This window comes from Haliotis rufescens, unplaced genomic scaffold (assembly GCF_023055435.1).
Source record: "Haliotis rufescens isolate VD_foot unplaced genomic scaffold, xgHalRufe1.0.p SCAF_3, whole genome shotgun sequence".
NCBI classification, from domain to species: domain Eukaryota; kingdom Metazoa; phylum Mollusca; class Gastropoda; order Lepetellida; family Haliotidae; genus Haliotis; species Haliotis rufescens.
Genome location: NW_025964001.1, coordinates 4273540 through 4299019, shown reverse-complemented (window position 1 = coordinate 4299019; position 25480 = coordinate 4273540). Strand labels below are relative to the sequence as shown.

General features: G+C 41.5%; 1 protein-coding gene across 7 annotated transcripts in view; it reads left to right on the top strand.

Moving 5' to 3' along the window:
* LOC124131846 (apoptosis-stimulating of p53 protein 1-like) overlaps positions 1 to 25480 on the top strand; it is a 137994-nt gene that overhangs the window by 109405 nt on the left and 3109 nt on the right. For 6 of the 7 annotated variants that reach the window (XM_048403567.1, XM_046495340.2, XM_046495339.2 and 3 more), the window contains 3 exons: positions 22373 to 22646; positions 22897 to 23084; positions 23475 to 25292. In XM_048403567.1, coding sequence (XP_048259524.1) covers positions 22373 to 22646; positions 22897 to 23084; positions 23475 to 25292 — 2280 coding nt within the window. Of the gene's footprint in view, positions 1 to 1391; positions 1855 to 22372; positions 22647 to 22896; positions 23085 to 23474; positions 25293 to 25480 lie in introns of those variants that run through there. The other variant, XM_046495341.2, reaches the window with a different exon arrangement.

Sequence of the window (25480 nt, the reverse complement as noted above, 5' to 3'; positions counted from 1 at the left end):
ATCAAAGAAAAACATATCTGTTTCATAAGTAGGAAACACAATTTATTGTTTTGTTTGACAGATGAATGAATAGAGCCTTAAGTTTCATAAGTTTTTTTAAAGTTAAAAATGCAGTGTTTGCAATTTTTTACATTTGCATATGTTTTTGTAAAATGTTGGTTTCAAGAATATTTGTTAACATAACCAGCAAGGTTGACATTCCCATCAATTCTGCCTAAGTCTCAGTGAAGACAAATAATCAACTTGGATTGTCCTCATTTATTCAAAGGAAAAGTGTCAAATGCATGGAAAAATGAAGGAACTAATAAAACGTGACTGGGCTGCATGCACAGGCTCTAGTTCATGGAGTGTAGGAATGTACCAGTGCGTGGAAGGAAGGAGAGATGGACGAAGGGCTGAATGAGTGAAAGAAAATATAATGATCATGAGGGTGAGGGCTGCTTGTGTTGGTAATTGGCTTTATCACTCAAGGACATCGAGGCAATTTATTTCCATCAATATGTAATTAACCAGACAATGGGAAAGAGGTGGAGTTTTCTCGAGTAATTACTGCTGAAGAAACGGCCCCATTAACATGCAGTAGGTTTGTTGTGCTTGACCCTGCCTGGTGCTCATTGGTTCACATTGTAAACTTAACAACACGATTACATAGCTGTACGAAAATAAATTTGAAATGATTGACTAAAGTGCAGATGTAGACAGCCTCATGGGATATGTGGGTCAATATATATATATATACAAAAAAAATCAAATTTTTCATATATATAAATATATATTTTTATAGTTATATATATATATATAGTATTATATATATATAACTATAACTATATATATATATATAGTTATATAGTTATATATACAAAAATGAGGCAAATGTTCACTTGGTGTACATGTAATATATAATAAAATAATAAAGTCCACTTTAGTCCAACATCTCCTTTATATCAGTTTCAGACATAGTACTTTCGCTTTTACTTTTCATATATTAGTTATATATATATAAAATTACATAGTTATATATATTAAATTTTTTACCCCCTGTATACCTGGATGTCATTTTGCAGTTTTTTTATTTGAGTGATTTCATGCAGTAACAAATCTTGCTGTTTCCAGTGTGTAAGATTGATGGTTATTTTAGTGTTGTCATTGTGTGAACAGACAAGGTAATATGGCCTAAACGAGCGTGTCCCATGCCCTCAGTTGTCCAGTGTAGCATATGTGTTGATTAATCAATACCTATTGTGTGTCATCTGAATGGGTTGTAGGTGGTTTGTTGAGACGCTATCTACTGGTCAGTCCCTTGGTCAGTCCCTTGGTCAGGCCAGTGGTCACCTGCCTGCTATCTGGTCCATCATACCTTGCAGGTACGCCCTCCAGCCATTGGTGTATTTGAATAACAAAGGCCAATGGCTTTGTGCCAGTGGTGTCTCCAGTGAGGCAGGCTGTGTGTGACACGCTCCCTGTGACCCCGTTCTGGCTGTGTTCACCAGACCACTCACATCAAGGAAGCCATCTTGTCCCACTCTCTCTATCTCTCACCTGTACCACCACACCTGGACTTACCTTAACGACATCCTACTCACCTGTGGCAGAGGGAGCCTTCGTGTGAGGATATCCCCATATTATCGTGCTTCATGATTGGCTGATTGGACAAACAGTGTAGGAGTGACACGGAGTCGCATTTGTGGAATTCTTCTGGGTACTAGATGTGTGAATCATGTCCTCCTGTCCGTGGAGTGTGGTAGCATGGAACACAAGGAGAAACAGTATGTCGGGTATTACAGTGCTGAGGAAGACTGGGATGTACACACACTGGAACTAGTCAACTCTCACCTGGAGCAATACCTCAGAATGGTAGGTGTTTCATCTGGGACGCTCCAGCATACTTACATACCGGCCTCACGGGCCTGTAGATCACAGCCTTGTACAGCTTTGACATCTTGTATATCTTGTATCTTACTGCTGGTGGATGTTATAGTGGGTAATACTATTTCATACCTGTTTTCAGAGTTGGGTTGTAAAAGTATTTGATACAGTGTTGATATTAGTATTACTGGGACATAGTACCATTTAGTACAGTGTCAATATTACCAGGTATGACAGTATTTGATACAGTGTTTATATTACCAGGGTATGGCAGTATTTGATACAGTGTTGATATTACCAGGGTATTTAGTACAGTGTCGATATTACCAGGGTATTAAGTACAGTGTTGATATTACCAGGTATGACAGTATTTGATACAGTGTTTATATTACCAGGGTATGGCAGTATTTGATACAGTGTTGATATTACCAGGGTATTTAGTACAGTGTTGATATTATCAGGGTATTTAGTACAGTGTTGATATTACCAGGTATGACAGTATTTGATACAGTGTTGATATTACCAGGTATGACAGTATTTGATACAGTGTTTATATTACCAGGGTATGGCAGTATTTGATACAGTGTTGATATTACCAGGGTATTTAGTACAGTGTTGATATTACCAGGTATGACAGTATTTGATACAGTGTTCATATAACCAGGGTATTTACTACAGTGTTTATATTACCAGGTATGACAGTACTTGGTAGTGTTGATATAACCAGGGTATGACAGTATTTAATACAGTGTTGATATTACCAGGGTATGACAGTATTTGGTAGAGTATGAATATAAATGTATTTTTCACAGTGACAGCGTTACGAAGGAATGAATGATCAGTTTCAACCTGGGTTATACCCAAATATATCATCAGTGTAGGTTTTACTTGTGTAATATAATGCAAACAAATCATCTTTCAGAGAAGCTAGTCCAGAGCTTTAGGTCAAGTGCCTAGTTTCAGTGTCAGCTAATACGACTTTGATCAGCTTACCACTACAGCTGGCTGCTGATTATTATTGCATTATGTTCACTGTTTATTCTTACATTCTATGCTTTACGACTCCCCATTGATTACATATTAATCATTTCCTACAAAGCCATCAAAGGCAGTGTTGACTAGCTAATGATGGAATTCATCAAGTATGGAGACTACCATTTCAGTTCATGTAGTTTCTCTGTGTTGTAGATTGATAGGCAATCATGTAGCAACTGAAAACACAGTTGAACAGTGTCACACCTGTTGCAGGTTACTTAACCCCACTGATACCGGTTATTATCTCACCTTGTGTTAGAGATCAAACTAGTAGTGAAACAAACACACTTTTTTATATTTATTCATCTCATTTATTTATTTCAAACTGCATATTTGTCACCTGTGAAGACCCGGGTAGAATAGGTCTTCAGCAACCCATGCTTTCCGTAAAAGGTGACTATGCTTGTTGTAAGAGGCAACTAACGGGGTCGGATGGTCAGGCTTGCTGACTTGGTTTGATGCATGTCATCGTATCCAAATTGCGTGGATCGATGCTGAAGATGTCAATCACTGGTTTTACAGACCGCCAACATATAGCTGGAATATTGCTGAGTGTGGTGTCAAATAACAAACAAACAAACAAACAAACAAGCATATTTGATACAACTGGTCAGTGGCGTGACAGTGTTTGATGACTCATGGATATTGCAAGCAGTGATATGGGTACATGTTCTATATCTCACGGGGTGGAGGGGTAGCCAAATGGTTAAAGCTTTCACTCGTCACGCCGAAGACCCAGGTTCAATTCCCCACATGGGTACAATGTGTGATGCCCATTTCTAGTGTCGCCCGTCATGATATTGTTGAAATAATGCTAAAAGAGGCATAAAACCATGAATGAAGCAAGTCTAGATTTTTCAACAGGTTCAGAATCAACCTTCTCACTGAAGCTCGTTTCAATTTAAATAAGTTGCCTGTTTCTATCAAAATTATTTTTTAACGACTAAGTGTAGTCTAACTCTGTCGTGTCTGTGGTCGGTACTGATGGAAATAGTCTTGCTATTATATGCTTACACGTCCCCATTCAGTCTGACTGTAAATATGTGTTAAACATTATAGTGATATCTCCTACTAAGTCCTTACAGTGTTTGGTGTGCACCTGATGTTTCGTTTGATACAGTCAATATCGACATTCCCTCATGATATAAATTTGTTGACATTGTGCTGATGTTTTTTATCGGTCTTGAATATCCAGTCATCTCCTTTAGTGTAGGAACATGTGATATTCTTCCTATCTGACGCATACACAGACATTCGTTGTAGGCGTGTCATGGGTTGTCATTAAATTATCAATACAAGGAGGAAGTCAAATTATTTGAATTATTAATTTTCCATTGTGCAGAATTATCCCTACCTGAGAGGACAGCTTGACATAACACCTGTAATTAGCACAGGTGTTTTCCACAGGTAAAACCCTACCAATACAACAATACTGTTGGAATACTGTTGGAGGCAGATGCTCGTTAACTCAATCTGACATTGCAGCAGATGCTGATAAGAGTGAACTTGAACTTTGAAAAAAGACATTATCATCAAAATGTTACAACGCAGTCTTGCTTGACAACAACATAAAGATCAAAACCGAAACGTTGCTATTACAGTATCTTAAAGAAGTTGACCGCCTCCGTGGTCTTGTGGTAGAGCGTCCGCCCGGAGAGCGGAAGGTCCAGGGTTTGATCCCAGGCCGCGTCATACAAAAAGACGTTAAAAGATTGTACTTGTTGTTACCCTGTCTGGCGCTCGGCATTAAGGGGCTAAAACAAGGACTGGTCGGCTCAGAGTCAGTATACTGTGTCTGAGTGGGGTATTCATGTTAAACTGCGGCATGGTATCTCAGTGAGCTAGCACTATAAATCGGCATCAGTCTGGACTAGTACAAGCAGCCACACACACACATACACGTGCATGCACGTCGCTATATAAGTGCAATAATCTTGGACGCGACTTTAAACCCAATTTCACCTCACCTCACCTCTTAAAGAAGTTGTCCATAAATTGTGGCTACTTTGTAAATGTTAATTTGTTTTCTTAAAACTATTTTTACCAGCCATATTAAGTCTAGACTTCCCTGATTAGTGATGCAGGATGTGTGACATTCAATCACGAAATTGAAGACTTGTCAGGGTAACTACAAGTGATGCCAGGCAGATAATACAGTCACTAACTCGGCCACATTTGTTCATCAGCATGTATCTACGGTAACAGAGCACCGCATTGTGTCCATTATCGACACCAAGAGCAAACTGTTCCGTAAACTGATAGAGTTGGACAAACTGTCAATTTATTTCCAAAATAACATGTTCACTTCTCGAGAGCCTGACATATATCTTCAGTTATCAAGTAAAATTAATTAATGGAATATTATTTTAGGTAATGGATAGTGTGTATTATCTGTTTTGTGGTTATTAGTGATTAAGTAGGCTGTGTAGCATAGCATCAGTAACAAGGATCTGTGGTGGTTACTTGTGTATGTAGGAATGTATGTGACACCACTGTAGATTGATATGTGATGAGTCAGAGAAAATAACAGTGCAGGCTGCCAGGGTGGTGGTTACAGTGGCTATGACATCTGAACACAGTGACAGGTGTACGTCGGCAGGTGCCCTGTGTGTATGTCAGCAGGTCCCCTGTGTGTATGTCAGCAGGTGCCCTGTGTGTATGTCAGCAGGTGTCCTGTGTGTAGGTCAGCAGGTGCCCCATGTGTATGTCAGCAGGTGCCCTGTGTGTATGTCAGCAGGTGCCCCATGTGTATGGTAGCAGGTGCCCTATGTGTATGTCAGCAGGTGCCCTGTGTGGAGGTCAGCAGGTGCCCCATGTGTATGTCAGCAGGTGCCCTATGTGTATGTCAGCAGGTGCCCTGTGTGGAGGTCAGCAGGTGCCCTGTGTGGAGGTCAGCAGGTGCCCCATGTGGAGGTCAGCAGGTGCCCCATGTGTATGTCAGCAGGTGCCCTGTGTGTATGTCAGCAGGTGCCCCATGTGTATGTCAGCAGGTGCCCTATGTGTATGTCAGCAGGTGCCCTGTGTGGAGGTCAGCAGGTGCCCTGTGTGGAGGTCAGCAGATGCCCCATGTGTGTCAGCAGGTGCCCTATGTGTATGTCAGCAGGTGCCCTGTGTGTATGTCAGCAGGTGCCCCATGTGTATGTCAGCAGGTGCCCTATGTGGAGGTCAGCAGGTGCCCTGTGTGGAGGTCAGCAGGTGCCCCATGTGTATGTCAGCAGGTTCCCTATGTGTATGTCAGCAGGTGCCCTATGTGGAGGTCAGAAGGTGCCCCGTGTGGAGGTCAGCAGGTGCCCCATGTGTATGTCAGCAGGTGCCCTGTGTGTATGTCAGCAGGTGCCCCATGTGTATGTCAGCAGGTGCCCTATGTGTATGTCAGCAGGTGCCCTATGTGGAGGTCAGCAGGTGCCCTGTGTGTATGTCAGCAGGTGCCCCATGTGTATGTCAGCAGGTGCCCCATGTGTATGTCAGCAGGTGCCCCATGTATATGTCAGCAGGTGCCCTGTGTGGAGGTCAGCAGGTGTCCTGTGTGGAGGTCAGGTGCCCTGTGTGGAGGTCAGGTGCCCTGTGTGTATGTCAACAGATGCCCTGTGTGTCTGTCTGGTGCCCTGTGTGTATGTCAACAGATGCCCCGTGTGTATGTCAGGTGCCCCATGTGTATGTCAGATGCCCCGTGTGTATGTCAGGTGCCCCGTGTGGCTTTCAACAGGTTCCTGCTGTATGTCATATATACAAGCACATATGACATGGGGGACATGTAGATGAATATTGCATCCATCAAATGTGGAATAACATTCTTCCATTACATAAATTGCTGAAATTGATTCTCTGGTTTGAAGGGGCTTGGTTGGGGATGTAGGTAGTGTTAGCCTGAAGTTGGTCCAGGTTTGATCCCCAATGTGGGTGCATGTATCTAGAAAGCTGTTATAGTTGTGTAGGATTCTGTTCATTGATTTAGTAATAAGGTTTTATGGGTACTGTGTGGTCAAGTGACAATAGGTCATGACTAATCTCCTGCACCCACTGGTTGTGAAATAACTTCCTTTGTTGTGACAGAACTTCATAATCAATACATGATATGATCTGTGACAAGGCTAGTCATGAAGTCAGGTGATAGCTACACGATGTCAACAGTTATCCTTCTTCCCGGTAACTACTTCCTAATCATTTCATTTCATTTAGTTAAAGATTCAGAGTTTAATAGATATATCACACTGTCAGGGGTAAGAAAATATATCAGACAGTCAGGATCTATATAATATTTCCCACAGTCCACATGTATAGGATATATCGCTATCATCTCGTATCACACAGTCAGGATGTACAAGATATATCACAGTCAGAATGTATAGGATATATAGCTATCATCTCGTATCACACAGTCAGGATGTACTAGTTATATATCACAGTCAGCCTGTATAGGATATATGACCATCATCTTGTATCACACAGTCAGGATATACAACATATATCACAGTCAGCATGTATAGGATATATTGCTTTCATCACACAGTCAGCTTTAGCCTTGCTCCAAGTCTATACAAAACGATAAGTCCATATGTATATAGTAATTCTATCCTTCTAATATGCAAGTCTTGATAAGCAAACACCACTCTTTTATAAGCACAACTTGTTCTTATTATTTATATAATCTACAAATTATTGAAACTAATAATTATTGCCTTAGAGACTTATGCAAGTCTAAGTCAGCATGTGTAAGATATTTAACTCAGATAAACACTCCCTCTCTCACTATAATCACCAAGTGTTCCGATACTTTTTAATAGGGATAAACTTTACAAAGGATAAGTAAATGTGTCTGATATTTGAACAACGGAGGGAGATAAGTGACATGCATGGACATTCCGCTACAGAGCAAACACACACGGCCTGTATAAGACTGCAGGGCTTCTGCCTGTGTTGCAGGGCTGGTAGTGAGAGATGCTACAACCTCCAGGGTAATTAGTCCGCAGGCGTTACACAATGTGCATGTGTTTCAAAGGTTACCTACATTAGGTGACGTGACATTGAAACTTTTGCCACGATTTACCTAATGGGCTTTTCATGTTTGATTATATGGTCTCTATTCATTTTCCTTGTACGACTTTCAGTTGATGACATATTACATGCCTATTCCTGATGTTGATTTATTTGGTTGTAGTAATGGGTCAGTAATTAGCTCACGTCTACATTATTAAGCTTGGGTAGTAGTCAAGTTTCCTCAATAGTACATATTTGTATTTATTTGATTACTTGTCAAGGTTGGATTGATTGAGTATGGTTTTATGCCATTTTTAGCAATATTCCAGCAATATCACAGCTAGGAACACCACCACTAGTGTACCCTACCCCAAGGTTGTTTTATGTAGTGTTGTGTTTCCCTTTATGGAGGTATTCTGTGTAGTACAGACATGTTTTGGGGGGTTTGTTTGTTTGTTTTTTAGGGTTTTTTTGTTGTTGTTTTTTTTGGGGGGCGGTTCTGAACAGGTTACTGATGTTACTAACTGCATCAGGCTGTTGTGAATCTAAATGTCATAACTGTAATTATGTTAAGTGTATGTGTATGTTAAGGTGTTCAAATTTGGACGGTTGGTGGTTTGAAGTCGCAGATATATCTGTAACCTCGCGTACAGAGACTTGTGGTTTTACAGTTACGCCATAATCAGATTCAATGACAAGTCCCTGATGCTGGAAACAGGATAACCCGGTCTCCTGCCACACAAAAGGTGTTCGTTTTGTCTGAATTCAAACGTGTTATGGAGCACTCGGTTGCCTCAACATGACTGAGTGAGTCTTTCTTATCTCGGTGTAGGACAACGCCAGCCCATTGACACAGAAATGCTCCCCAGGAATTCCATCCCTGACCTGCGTCTACTGAATCAGATCCTGAAGGAGTTTCTATGCATGGCCCTTCTTGCTCCCTCAGAACAACACGTCACAAAGGTGGTTTCTGTTAAACCCCTTGGTGGCTTAAAATCAAATCGCTGTGAAAAGGAGTGTGAGAATATGTGATGGTGGAGGGGATTACATATATGGATACCCTTGCTGTCATCTGTCATCTGTTACACCCAAGTCTGTCATCCGTTACGACAGGTTACAAAATATGGAGGACAATATGAGCAGGGTTTTGTTCATTGAGTATCAGTTTACTACGGGAATAGATTTGTTTGAAACATAATGCTGTAAAAATGTGACTAAAGAGATTGAGGACTTTTACAAAGGTCCTTGGTCAGAATTTCTGCAAACAATGAACTGAAGATAGAAAAAATATTCAGAACCTTCCCAAACAATCTGCCACATATTAAATCAGTCTTTACTTGAGTACATATCATGACAGTTGTTGACATATAGCGCAGTGCTGATAAGGTGTTGTTTGTTTGTTTATAACTTACATTGATAAGTACTTCAATACTACATAAACTGTCCATTGCCAACACATGCGAAGAGAAGCCATCAACATTGCTCCTTTTGTCAGTTTGCTGTCTGAACCACTTTGTGCCCCTTTGTGCCACTTTGTGCCCCTTTGTGCCACTTTGTGCCACTGCTGTCTGTAGTGTGTGTCCTGAACTCAAGGTTATCACCCTGTCAGGACACTGACACTGGTGTGTATATGAACATTGCATGTTCTGTTCTATAACTGATCAGAGTGTACCAGTAATATATTCTTAATGTCACCACAGCCTTTGAACGAACACTGTTCACTGGCAACAATCACATTGTATCAGATAAGTAGATGTCTAAAGAGACTGTCTTGGTTAGATGTTCCTGTTAACAAAACCGGTCATGTGCACCCGTCAACTTTTGTTGTCTGTGCACAATTGATTCTTTGAAGTTCTATAATGGTTGCCCTAACTCACCGCTAATGAGGCCTGCACTTGATCAGTTTGTGTTAAGGAAAACCTCCATGAACTAGTTTTAATCAAGACATGGGCGCCTCTTGTCAAAGAAGCTTGTATTGGCTGTGTAGAGTTGCATCCCTATTTGGCATGCCAGAATCCAAAGATCATGAGTTTGAATCCATAATTCATCCTGATTGTGTTTCTTGGTTTGTCAGCATCGTACTCTGAGTTTACGCCAAAGTCCATCAAGTTTGAAGCACCTAAGACCTGCATTACTTTGGCTTTCCTCACAAATTAAAATGATATGCCATCAGATAGCTGAAATACATCTCAAAGTGGCTTGAACCCAACTCAGTCATGGTACAGACCAAGTGTGTATTGGGTAACAGATGACATCTCCATCAGTCTTTATTTGAATTATGTTTTAAATTATAGCAATTAGATGAAAAAGGTTATGGAATAAAAGCAATTTGTGCCTGTTTCTTGTGGTGCTTTATCCAAGAATATATAGACAATAAGAATTAAAATCAGAATATTGAAGGAGCAGCTGTAGGAATAATGAGTGGTTTTAGGCCGCTTTTAGCAATATTCCAGCTACTTTCACAAACAGGCTTCACACATGATACCCATTAGGGGAATCAAACCTGGGCCTTCGGCATGATGAGCAAACACTTTAACCACAAGGCTACCCCACCATTCCATAGATATAATGAAGCTAGCAGTGTTCCTGCCGGGGGGAGGTGTCCTCAGTGCTGCACCTGGGTACCTGTGTAGAGGTATTGACTTCACATACCGCCAAACTAGTGAAGCGAGTCTGTTAGAAATAGAAGTGTACCGAGTTAGCCCATGATCTTTAGCCTTGAGAGTTGTCACATTGCCTGTACACCACTGTTGTGGACTGTGAAGGATCTTCCGAGTGAGACACTCCTGAATGACCTGCTGTGGACATGCACAAGTCTCTAAGGCAATAATTATTAGTTTCAATCATAAGTTCTAGATTATGTAAATAATGAGAACAAGTTGCCCCTATAAGAGACTGGAGTGTGTACTGTCCACATATCTAGCCTTGCCTATTAGGAGGATAGAATTACTACACATCCATGGCCATTTCTGTCAGTACAGCCTTGGAGCAAGGCTAGGCCTGCTACCACTGTTGTGTACTGCTATAGATAGACAGAACTTGGTCTCGGAACATGCCATGAGGCACAACTTTATTGCTAGGTTTTCACAAACTGAAGCTGAAACAGACCTGATTATGAGTTCAGTAATAACCCTTTATGTTGTTTGAAATTTTACTACATTATTTCTCCGTCACCTTGGGTATTTGGCTAGATATTTGATATTTAGGTAAAACAGGTTTATATCCAGGTATGGTTATTATATGACTTTGAAAGGACATGAAATCTTACAGTATATATTCTGGATAAAAGATAACATGGACCTATAAAACCATGTATGTATATGAAATATAATGATTATAATCATTACAAGACCAACATATGTTGGTCCAATGTTTCTAACTTTGTTGGTTGGTTCCTTGATATGATATTGCTTGAAATATTGCTAAAGCAGCATTGAAACCTGACTCACTCACTCACTCGATCAGGTGGGGTAGCCTTGTGGTTAAGCATTTGCTTGTCACACCGAAGACTTGGGCTTCACACATTGGACCCAAGTGGGGAATCGTACCCATCTCAGGTGTCCCCTGGCCTGATGTTGCTTGAATATTGCTAAAAGCGGCATAAAGACTTACTCACTCACTCACTCACTCACTCACTCACTCACTCACTCATGATGTAACCAGCATCGTCTGTCTTGGCTGTCATCTGCATCATGACATTTGGATGGTTCTCAATTATGAGCTGTTGAAGAATCATTTTCCCACGGTTCTGTCCAAGATCAATCATTGTGCATAAGTGGTGGCGCCAACAGAGCATGGCGGTGCACTGCTAGTGCCTGTTTACCATGTTTACTGGTATACGTTTAAACACACAATCAATACCCGTCCCTCTGTACCATCTCACCCAAGCATGGTAGATCAACCAGCATCCAAAACACAGGAAACAGTCTCCTGTTGCCATGGATGTGGAGGAGGCTACAATTAAAATTGATTGTGACTCATTAATTAGACTTAACGATGTAGACGTAGCATGGATGTGCTTCAATTCTGTGATGAATAAATTATGTCTCCAAACACTTCTTCAGTTTCATGGCTCTTAACCCGCCTCATTGTATCATCTTTTATTTTCGGTGTCTGCATCAAAAATGGATGCCAGTAACTTTTTATAGGTCTGTAAACTCGGCAAGATGCCAATTTGGATGCACTCATTCTTATAACATTACAGACTCGGGATGATTATCAATTCAGTGTTGATGGCAATAGATCACAGAGAGCAATGACCTACTTATCGCTGCGACAAGTTAGGTCAGATTTTTAAAAAGATTCTAACCCCTTGACTTCATTGTGTGCATATTTAGAAAATTATCATTCTTCGTGAATTCTTTTCCATTTGGCTACGTTTTGATATGAATGAGGACGGTGAAGCGTGATGGCTTATTGTCAGGGAGAACCTAACTTAGAGCTTGAAAAGGGCCTGGATAATGTCATGCTACTGACGCAATGTCAGTGTTTAGGGCAAATAATAATAGTGAATAGTCAGGGACGTAGGTAAGACTAGTGGTTGAAGCATTGGCTCGTCACATCACGAGGGTTCGATTCAACACCATCTGTGGAACCCATGTTCCGTGTTCTGGATGTGACATTGCAGAAATATGGCTGAAAGTGACATGAAATCTTCTTATCAGTGTCTTAAACTACTTAAACTCACTATATTACCTGCGTGGTTCTGGCATAAAATTCAACATTCCATTCAAATCCATGATACAGTAAACTATGTTTATGACGAACACGTTTAATACGACCTGACAGATATAGCTTATTTTTGGTCCCGGCCATTTGCTGTGTATGTGGTGTATATATGCTTATAACTAACTACAGTTATAACAAACTAAAATAAGGCCCCTTTTGGTTCGTTATAACCATAGTTTACTGAATTAGCAATGTTCCCTAAGGCTTTTGACTTACTGATGCTTCACTATTAAGTAAAGTTAAGAATCATAAATAATTCAGTTTAATCATTTATCTGTTATGAGATCTTGTATTATAATTATTTGTACTTGCTGTCTCTTATACCTGTACATAGTTTTACATATGGTATGATCTTAATTATGAAAAAAAAAAATGATGACGCCTTGATGAGGCATCCTTCAGGGTGCCAGAATACAAACATATCCTGAATTCCTCTGTATGACAGATTGGCAGTGTGTTATCAGTGCTCTTGAGATGGGCTAGATAGATTGACAGTGTTGTTATCGATGAGATGGGAATGTGTGGCAGGGCGTGAAGGGTATGACCTAACATTCTCCTGTCACCCTCAGGCCGGGATTAGCTGTGTGGCTGGAGAGAATTTATTATGCAACTATTAGGGACTTTCCCTAACCTTACACCATTAAACCTGTGTTTAATTACTGATAGGAAGGCCTGAATGTAGAGAAGATCACCTTTCACTGATCAACCATTTAGAAGTCATCAAGGTATGAACACCTCACACAGGTGATTGTCTTGATCCTGTTACATGCAGGGGAGGAGTGGTCTAGGTATGTTGTAAAGCTTTGTTTTCTTTGAAAGGTGTAAAAAATCAAATCAAATTAAAAAGATGAGAGAGTGGATTAATATGGGGTAATGTTCTGTGAATTGAGTGTGGTAGATCCAACAGGTTGGTTATGAAGTGTAGGACAAGCCCTGGTTTCACAAAGTGATCGTTGCGCTATGATGAGCATAACTCCAATATTTTAACACAGACTTCCGACAGTTGTAGCGCTACAATCACCTAGTGAAAGCCCAGAGCCTCATTCCATGAAGCGATCTTAGCGCTAGGCGATAACATAGACTTACAATGATCGTAGCTAAGATCGCTTTGTGAAACGAGGCTCTAGGTTTTCACAAAATGATAGACACCTAGGACCAGGTACCCAGAAACGAGAACAGTTTCAGTTGAGGCCTTAGACTTTTTCTGTCAGGCAAGATTTGGTTTAAGACATTCATGAAGGACACATGTAAAGTTAGTTGTTGCTTTTGATGTTCGCTCCTGGGTATGTGATTGGAATGGTGACAGAAGTGTGAGTGAGTGAGTGAGTATGGTTTTACGCCGCTTTTAGCAATATTCCAGCAATATCACGGCAGGGGACACCAGAATTGGGCTTCACACATTGTACCCATGTCGGGAATCGAACCTGGGTCTTCGGCGTGACGAGCGAACGCTTTAACCACTAGGCTACCCGACCGCCCGACAGAAGTGTGAGCTGAGTAGCTGAACATGTTTGTGAATGAGATGATACAACTGATGGATCCTACTCATTAAGTCAAACATGTTTGAGCTGCTGGTGGATACACATCTTTCACCTGACAGCCTGTTGATACTTTATGTCAAGCATTTCTTCTTCATCAGTATTAAGGGGGCACGGGTGGCCCAGTTGTCTAAGGCGCCGCGATCCGCTGTGCAGAGTTGTGTCCCTTGGACACGCCAGAAACCTATGATTGTGGGTTCGAATCCCGGTTCGCCCTGATTATGTTTCTAGGTTTGCTCGTGGGTTTCACCGAAGTGGTAAACGTCTGAGACCTGCATCACTTCGGGCTTTCCTCCCACATTAAGCTGACACGCCGCGATATGACTGGAATACTGTTAAAAGCGGCGTTAAACCCAACTCACTCACTCACTCACTCATCAGTATTAACTACAGGAAACGAGTTAGCTTTAGGTTTGAAGAATGAATTTTATTATCAATGTTTTACTCTTTTCAATTCCCCTAAAAAAATAGACACAAAGTATTAAAAAAACATCCTATGAATGATAAGGACTGACACCAAGACATTAATAGCTTGGCGTCTGCAGAGAGCAACTCAGGCTGGGACATAAGTCTTGTGAGAATAGCCTGCACAGACGCCTCCCTCAGGTTGACTTGGCAATAAATGGCTCATTAATGTATGACGGCACGTCACATATGACTGATCAGTGCCCTGGTCCCTCGCGTCCCCCTGGTGGCAGACCGGATCATTACACCGACGACGACTACGATGTATGTTGTTCCAGAGGGGGAATCACAGCGTGTTGATTACTGTAGGTGAAGGAGATATCAATAAATCCATATCTCTATCTTTGTTGGCGGAGTCAAATTAATCACACTTGATATACCATTAATTCAACAGTCACCACATTTCATTAATTTTCTGTGGATTTATGCAGGATAGGATATTGTTACAATATAGTAAATGTTATCAAATTTGTATCATAAATTTGTCATTTCACACCAGCTTCACTAATGCACTAACATGTTGGCGTGACTAATAGTGGTGTGTATATGGTAAATGTGAAATGGAGTCTATCGTAATGCATTGCCGTCCATCAACATTGACTGCTCGTGATACACACACTGGCCTGTGCTTGAAGACATCATTATATTATAGTCTTTACATTTTATCCTACTGAATTTTTATAAAGATATTCCAATAATTCACTGAAACCTCAAATTTTGAGTTAGTAATATCAACTGTTGAACCATGTAATTTGTTTTCAAACATTCTCTTGTTAACAACATGTTGTAGTTCTGAAATTAATTACAATGACTTTACAAATTAGTTGTCAAGATGAGATAAAAGTAAAATAGCTGAATTATTTATTCGAACTTTGATATTACGATAAAGCACACCTTTTTGTTGTGTTTTCAATACAAATTGGGTGAAGATTCCGGGTTAGAATAGGTCTACAGCAACTCATGCTTGCCATAAAAGGCGACTATGCTTGTCGTAAAAAGCACTAAGGGGATCGGGTGGTCAGCCTCGCTGACTTGGTTGATACATGTCATCGATCCCAATTGCGCGGATCGATGCTCATGATGTCAATCACTGGATTGTCTTATCCAGACTCGATTATTTACAGACCGCCGTCATATAGCTGGAATATTGCTGAGTGCTGCGTTAAACAGAGAGTGATGTGAGCTGATGCCACTTTGTGTGGTCATATTGACATGCAGTAGTATTGCACTGCAGTCTGGATCTCTGGGATTACCTCTGTGTTTCTCCACAACACAGTCCCATTGTTCAAACATACAGAGCAAGATCTACCTGATGCATTCCTCATGTTGTAATAACTTCATTTCTCCTTTTTTTTATTTCTCAGGCTTTTGATCATTGACTTCCTGAAAAACAGCATTGATTGAAAAGCTATTGAAAATTTGCCATGTATGAATTTAAATCAATGTCAGTAATAAACCAACAGCCAAAAGAAACGCGAACCATAGAAACACGGAGAATTATGTACGTTAAGAAGAGATGTTTCCAATGTGTACCACTTAATGAAAAAATTCACAATCAGTCAAGTGTTACAACTGAGTGTCTATATTCTTATCACAATATGCTGCACGTAAATTTCAAACTTTACATGCTAATCCTACACGAGACAAATGGTGCATCTCGAGTCATGGATCTATGATGTCACATGTGATGCGTTCATGAGCAATGGTTCACGCAACATACCAGTATGTTCATTTGTGCATCGAACCAATTCTAATGTCTCTTGAATATTGGTAATTCTTCATATATTAACCAACATATGGTATTTGTGTTTCTTTTTGCGGGGAGTATATATCCTTGGTGTTAAGTCCGAAACCAAAAGAGGTGCTTCTTGTGATTCAGTCTGAAGGATGAGGAGAGGGAGTACTAAATTTATCATAATTATCGTAGTTTCACATCGTTCAGTACTACACCAATACAGATCTCTTGATGTAATTAATTGTGCAAGGACACAAGTGTTGGCGACTCGTGACAGATGTACAATATACTACTAACTGTTGATAGGGGTATCAATATCAAGGTGGGGTCTGAAGGTGACTGCTTGCTTGGATAGGTTGTCATACAAATAGTATTCGATATTGCCATGTAACTGAATTATGTGCAGTCAAGTTGATTAAACACAAATACACATTTAATGAATAGTTGTTTATTACAGTATGCAGTATCTCAGTACCCCTGTCAAATGTTGAGTAGAAGGGCTGGGACAAGTCCAAATTTACCCTACAGGTGTACCCGCAGTAGGTCTCAAGTTGGGTACAAAGTGCCCGACTGGGAATGGTTTCACTGTAGTCCTGGACAAAATGTATTTAGATACACATATAAAACAATCTGGTCATGCATACTTTGAAGTTTTATCTTTTTTCAACCCTGTAAAGGTCAGAAGTAATGGGTGCATAGTCCGAAAGAAATGCAAACATTAGTGACTTGTGACCATAGAGTTCTGGAAAATGTCTGTGACAATGTATCATGTGACAGACAAACCACGGGTCCGGGGAGACCTGTTGGTACCCAGGTCCTTCTCAGTTCCCACCCGACCTGAGTACCCAAGTTACCCATCCCATCCCTTTTAAGTAGTATATATATCTTCTGATAGGTGTGGAGACAAGGATAAAAGTGTGACGCCAAGGACGCTATTCCCAAGAATGGTAATTGAGAAGGTGGTTGTTAGGAGATGTGTGCTATTTATATGGATTACCTTACCTCAAAACAGTACTGTGTACAAAACAAGCCCTAAATCCCCCTGCCCCTCCCCTTCTCACCATCACTAGTTTAGCTGATCCCTGTACTGTTAAGATTGGCGATGGGAACTACATATACAAACATACTATTGGCCATACCCTTGCTTCAACAAAAGGTGTTGACCATTTACAACCACTCCGGATATTGTCCTGCCTGGACCTGGGAACGCTGATCACACAGTATAGATAGAAGATATTTCAGGGCCTCTACTCTGGTGTATAGGGTACAAACACAGGGTGTGTATCATATAGGGATATGTATGGCGAGGTATTCAGCTCCACCACAATACGCATGTTGCCGATGTGCGGTATGAAGCCATTATATACGAACAGCTTTCAGGGTGGATGAGTCACACTTGGCTTTGTACCACAATTTACATTCAATACACGGGTTCTCACTCACGATATGACATATGTCCTTCACATTGATGGTCTAAGTTTGTGGTTAAGAAAAGGTTATTATTCTTTATGTTGAATTTTTTCAAATATTTTCCGCTTCGAAAAGAATTTTTGGTCAGGGCTTTTTTTTTCACTGATATCTATCTATCTGAGCCATCAGGAAATTAGTATTTTATCTATGCATTCCATTAACACTGACTGCAGTGTGTTTCCGGAGTTGATGGAAGCTCCACGTCAGCAAGTTTCTATATGCGTGTTGATCTAGCTGTTGTCACTTTCCACACGGAAGTTGGCATGCGTAATTGTACAAAAAGTTAACCATGTTAAAAGTTGACTTCACTTCCGTTCATCTATTTTGATGAAGCACGACATACAGCTATGACTTTTGTTTTTGTTATTGATCTGTAATCTACAGACGAAAGCAAGGGAGAAACTTTTAAATATATATTACAGACTGACTAACTTTTAACTTTTAATAGGTTTTTGTGAACTAATTTACAACACTTACCACAAGTTTGTATAAAATGAAGCTTGTTTATGTAATTATTAATTCAGGGGTAAGTTGACCTTCCAGAGGACATAACTTTTTCCATCCCGACTCAAGTAGACAGCTGCCATTTTGAAACACAATGAAGCATTGTCTTATGTAGCACAGAGTTGAAATCAATAGGCGTTATGTCAGTGCTGAGACTCCACAATAGATAAACCACTATCTACATGGCCACAGTGTTGTACAATCAATACACCTCATTTGGTATCATCCATTAGCAGAGACAATCTGTCTCATTAGCTGGTAGAAGCTGATGCACCTTGTGGCCAGGGCGAGGTGAGGACACTGATGGCTTTGTGAATATGTACCGGTATATACGTGTACCTGCTGACTTCAGCTGGTACTAGACATTGACAGTGCAGGGTTTAGAGAATATATTAATAACACTCAAGGACAAATGTATGGTACTTTCATCAACTCAGTGGTAATCTTGGTTATAATTTCTTTTCAATATTGTCAAATATTTTCTTTTTTGCTATTTTCAAACATTGTCATTAATCTGAATTCTGCCATGAATTTGGAAATTACTCGATTCTCATGGGTCAATCGGAGGCTGTCAAATCACAATAAAGCCCCTCTGATTGAAACAGCCAATTTGATGGCGTCATCATCGCGGAAGCTAATATTCATAGAATAGTACTTTTTTTCAGTCATTGTTGGCTGCGCTCTGTTCCAAATTCAATTTAGTGCAGTTAAATATTCATGTGACCTAGCTCTACAATGAAAACACGGTATGTTTATCTCCTTAATGAACATCAACTCATATGAAACAGAAATAACAAAATGTCTTAAAATAAATAACACATCTGTTGTTCTATTTAGAAGTGTAATGATAATGTATTACAGAAGTTCAGCATTAAATGATAGAAAATGAAGCAAAAATAAAAAGACTGAAGTGATAGAAAATAACTTTGAGAGTCTGGGAAAATTAATAAAGACATTCATTGTATAAGTGTCATTTGGAGCAACTACACAGTCAGTTCAACCATCATGTGACATCTGGGTCATTTTCCTGGGTGGTCGGCAGGTGAGATTTACCAAGGAAACATTGATCAAAAACAAGCAGCCGTCATCTTGACTGAGGATGTCCAGTGTATATACGTCTGCTCTCTGTGTGTAGTTCTAAGGGGTCAGGGCGGCCAGTCAACAAGAAGCTGATTCACACTTTTGTTGCTGGTGTTGTCCTGGTGGTCAGTCGGAGGTGATGGATCCTTCATTCCACAAATACTTTAAGGCCATGAGATTATTTGGGTGAGAAGGATGGAGGGATTGAATGGGAGGTCAGAGCAGCTATAAATAGTAGCTTCACTGTTGGTGGTCAACAATACTCACTCACTCGAAGCTTCTCAGTTATGCGGCTACTATTACGGGTTCTCCAGGTATCTGAGCTATTATCAGTGGGTCTCCAGTTATATTAGGGCTACTAATACAGGTTTACGAAATGTTGGGTTACAAATACTGGCTCTCCAGGTATCGGGGCCATTATTACTGGTTCTGCAGGATGCCAGTGTACAAGAACACAAGACAGTAGGGTGCTGACAGGTTGTCTAACAACTAAGGAATCTCTCCATGACTTTTACCAATAATTAATGTTAAGGCAGAAATTGCTTTTCTTTTGTCATTCATTCCAAAGTGTCAGTTTCTTAAATTATTTTACCAATATTGAAGATAAACACCATTCCAAGACATGTATAATCTCATTTGATTTTAATCTGTAGTTATTACAACTGATAGTAATAATTTACTCACATGTACTCTCAGACACGATTATCTTCCCGGATGTCGAGTACTCAATATCCAGCTCTCTGTCTGTCAGTTTCACGTTTGATATTGTGTGCAGAGATACATTATTATATGTGAGGAGCAGTACAAGGGGAGGGCGGTGGGATAGCCAAGTGGTGAAAGTGTTTGCTCGTCATGCCAATTCCCCACATGGGTACAATGTGTGAAGCCCATTTCTGGTGTACACCACCGTGATATTGCTGGTATATAGCTAACTCAGTATATGGGGACAAATTGACAGACTGGTGACTTATGGGATGTTGCAGTTTTATCAAAGTACAGCATTATTAAAGTTATTAATCAGATCAGTTTTTTATGATGTTGCTTTATTAGAAAGAACATGTTATTTTCATGCTGTCAGTATTGATTCAAAGTTTGTGAATCCATGACATACGAATCATTGTGTTTCTGTGAAGTGTATTCCGTCTGACATCTGAAGATAATGCTGACTGGCAGTTCCTCCATGGGCCCTGACCACTACATGCCGCCATGACTTGTGATGTCAGCTCGGCTTCTCCGGAGAGATCTCGGAGGATCTGTAATCCATGTTGGCAGTCACTGCAGAGAGATGTGTTTTAGGAATTACAGAGTAAACAACATGGCCGCTCATGTTTGCCCCTGGTCTATAAATGTTTGGGAAAGGCTTTGCAACCATGGAAACTCTAGCACATTTTAAGGAGGCTCAATTTTTGGTGTTCTATTAAAATTACCAGACATACAGGCCGGGGATGTAGAACTCGATCTGCTTCAGGTAAAGCAAATTTGTTGTCCTCCAGTCTCCATGGTGGACTGAGTGTGTCACGTCGGCGAGAGTAGTGTTTACAAGGTGTGTGTGTGGGCAGGGCATGTGCAGGGGGAACATGCGAAGGTGTGGGTCCTCTGTGATGTTGTGATTTAGGTTAGCGGTCAAACCAGGAATGGTGTGTTATTGGTTGATAAAAAGGGCAGGTGACTGTGGTATTGTGGGTAAACTACGATGTCCATGGTTATGTTTAACACTGGCCACATCCTCCTCCTCTCTGTATGGGCAGTGGGGTAGCCTAGTGGTTAAAGTGTTCGCTCGTCACACCAAAGACCCAGGTTCGATTCCCCACATGGTACAATGTGTGAAGCCCATTTCTGGAGTCCCCCACCATGATATTGCTGGTATATTGCTAAAAGTGGCGTAAAACCATCCCACTAATTCACCCCTCCTGTGAAAGAATTGTGTCATAACTTTATACATGTAACATACAGACTCGTAACAGTTTGAGTTGGTACACTAATGGAGCCTTTATCTGACAGTCAGTTTTCAAAACAATTGGCATTTAAGTTCACAATACACCATTCTCTCCTAACAGCCTATTTCTAAGTCTTATTGACCTTGAATGTCATCTTGAGGTTTGGCACCCTAGGTAATAAGAGTGGACTTAATTGGGGATTGGCTGGTCAAAATGGACGCTAAGTAAGAATAGAACTGAAAGGCCTGGCTCTGTCACATGGTGATTGTCTATCATTGCAATATTGTTGACTATTATTGTTGGTGTAAGGCTCCAGTCACTATACAACTGGCAAATAACTGCAAATTAAACGTGACATGTAAAACAACCTAAACATCGTGACTAGATCTGCTTTGAAGATTTGTGTTTTCTACAAACACCTCCCACTGGGCAGTGATGGAGGTCAGTGGGTACTCACCTGCACACTGTTCGGTTCCCACTGGGCACGACATGTGAAGTGTCTAAAATTGTTCTCGGCTCGAGGTGTACACCTTGTGAGTTCAGGACCCCCTCCGTGGTCTAATAGATAGTGTGTCTGCCCGGAGTGCAGGTGGTCGGTGGTTCGATCCCAGGCCATGTCATTCTAAAAGATGTTACTTGTTGTTACCCAGCCAGGCGCTTGGCATTAAGGGGCTAAAACGGCTAGGAGTCAATAAACTGTGTCTGAGTGGGGCATTCATGTTAAACTGTAGCCTGTTTTTTGTGTGTTTCTTTGTTAAACGCTGCACTCAGCTATATTCCAGCTATATGATAGTGGTCTGTACCAGACAATCCAGTGATTGACGTCATGAGCATCGATCTACGGAATTGGGATCGATGACATGCATTAACCAAGTCAGCAAGCCTGACCACCCAGTCCCGTTAGTCGCCTCTTGTCTCAGTGGGCTATGAAACTGGCATTAGTTCCACTAGTACATACTTACATAACACACGTGCATACACACTTCATCTATATCACCTCCCTGACAGTTTCCATAACGGTGTGGTTTGTGTTGCAGCTGCCAGGTGGGATGGACCTGACGCTGACAGAGCTGCAGGAGATGGCGTCACGGCAGCAGCAGCAGATCGAGAGTCAGCAGCAGGTCCTGGTGGCCAAGGAGCAGCGACTCAAGTACCTCAAACAGCAGGAGCAGCGACACTCACACCTCAGCGCGGAACAGGATCGTCTCCGCCGGCTGCGGGAGAAGGTGGAGACGCAGGAGCTGAAGCTGAAGAAGTTGCGGGCGTTGCGAGGACAGGTGGAACAACACAAGGCCTCAAATGGAAACCTCAGTGAGTATATCATGGTGTTCGTTGACTGGCCAGATTGTGCAACATATAATACTCCAATACGATAAGGACCAACGTCAATACTGATTAACTAGAAGAGAGAATTGGGTAGATCTTAACTACTTTTGAGTAGTATATGTTATTTGGTATGGTGCAGGACAATCTTTTAGGTACTTTTACTTTGTGCAACCATTAATTTGTTCCTCCATATGCAATGATGTGCTTGTTTCTGATGCCCTCTGCCCTGTTCCAGATTCGGAGCTGGATTCCGTGAAAGCTCTGTTCAATGAGAAGGAGAAGGAGCTGACAATGGCTGTTGCCAAGGTGGAGCAGTTGACCCGACAACTGGAGGACATACGCACTGGAAAGATTAATGGAATTAATGGGGACACTCAAACAGCTGCAGTACTGGAACTGGAAAAACTTCGCAAAGAGCTTCTAGTAGGTGTATTTTGATGAATTGAAAATCATAAAATCCTTTTGTTTATAAACCTTGAAAATTACTTTCAAAAAGACAATGTACAATAATGGTCAAGGGTATTCCTTAGAAACTGTTGAGTAATACATAGATGACTTTTCGATTATCCCCATCACTGTTGACATGGTTTTACTGCTTATATTACATTCGAGGGATTAAGATCCATAGATGCAGTGGGGTAGCCTAGTGGTTAAAGCGTTCGCCCGTCACACCAAAGACCCAGGTTCGATTCTCCACAAAGGATAATGTGTGAAGCCCATTACGGCCGTGATATTGCTGGAATATTGCTTACAGCGGAGTAAAACCATACTCACTCACAGATGAGGTAACAATCCTATCTTGTTTATTTACAGCAACGGAACAAAGTGAATGAGCACCAGAACAACCGTCTGTCTGCCCAGCGTGAGATGCTGCAGCACAAGAAGGATGAGATGAAGCAGATGGACTTCCGCATCCAGGAGCTGCAGCAACGCATCAAGAAGAAGCGGTCTCAGCAGCAGACCGACAACAAGAACATGGTGAACAAGAACAGACCCGGCACCAACATCGCCGCCGTGGAACCCTACATCCAAGTCGCTCCCAAAGACAAGGAGGACATGTACCAGAAAGCTGGATTTGAGAAGAAGGATCCAAAGTACATGACGCCTACCAACACCAAATACCCACATGTTGAGAATAAGAATATGGAGGACTTTCCCATGAAGCCAACCAATCAGGGTAAAGAACTGAACAACAACGGTAGGGAGAATTCTCAAAGTAGGGAGAATTCAGTGGCCAAATCTGCAAACAATCAAAATGTGAGTGACAGTAAATCTGGGAACCAGAATGTGCCTGCCTCAACTTCCAATCAGTCTGCTCCACAAGCTGGTCCTGGGAGAATCAGTGTTGCAAATATTGCAGCCAAGTTCTCTGCCCGGCCGTACGGTTCGACGTTCAGCCCGTCTGTGTTACCTGGGAGGGTTACTGCTGCCCCGATCCAGCAACAACCAGTTATAAGTATTACAGAGGAGGAACGACAGGCAGGCAGTGGGCAGAGTTCACCAGCATCAAGTGACAGCTCTCAGAACTCGCCCAGCACAAACAAGCCAAAAGTGCTGGCCAGGATTCCCCAATCACAAACAAACACCACCTACCCAGGGAGAGTCCCTTCACAATCTCCACAGAATGATGCCAAGACTGTTCCTCAGCAGCAACAGCCTGGTCAACCTCCTCCAGTATCGTCCCGAACTGCTCCTCATCCGGCGGTGAGAGGTGCCGTGACAGACAGATCTTCCCCCAGTCAGTCTCCACAACAGAACTCCCCCAGGAATGGGTCCGACAACTCTCTTGATGTTACAGATTCTGGCAAAACACTGTTCGACTCTCCCATCCCGGATAAACCTCAGCCTCAAGCGACTTCGACCCCAGTGACAAACACTCCCGCGACTCAGCCTACTGTAAGCACCAGCCAGGCAGGAGCGGCCAAACCGACGTACAGATACGCGACCAAGAATGCCATCATGAACACATACATGGGCAGACTGGGGTCGTCTGCTATGCAGAAGTATCAACAGAATCTGGATGCTCTGTACAAGAATGCAGACGGTAAAAGTAACCAAGATAAACCTGATGATACTTTACCATCTGGGGGGAATCCCGGCCTGGAACAACGAACAGCATTTAATCAACCATCTTCTGGCGACTCCAACAATGGAGCAAAAACTCATACTCATTTCGGACTTGTGGGCTTGCCACAGTATCAGAGCATAGCCTCAGATAAGGGTAGTTATAGGCTGAACACCCCTAAACACATACGACGGAAGCAGTCGGACAGTGAGAATGAAGACCTTAGTAAATTACTGCACGGAGGGTATGATCGACAAGGGGCAAATCAGAAGATTAACAGTGGTGTTAACAGTGGTAATCATCAATCAAGTGCCTTGGACGCTGTTAAACAGTTGGACAGTAATAGTGCTACTTCTAACTCTAAGGGAGGTAACTCTCCTTCACTTTCGGACTCTTCTCGTCCTCCTCAGCCGCCAAGTGATGGTGTTGTGAGGAGGAAGAAGACAAATTTGAAGAAGGATAAGTCTCGGAAATCTGGGAACCGTGTGAGTTTCGACCCCCTGGCACTTCTCTTGGATGCATCGTTAGAGGGAGAAATCGAACTGGTCAGGAGGACTGCACGAGAGGTAATACAAACTTAACAAGAAAATACACTACCACAACTGATTTGTGCTCGTTGCAAGAGTAAATAGTGTTAATCTTCATAGGTCAAGAAGCACTTATTGGTGGTTTGAATGAACGAGTTCAGAAATTATTAGATATAGCAACTGTCCCTCAAATATATATTACACACAAAAATGTAAGATGCATGAAA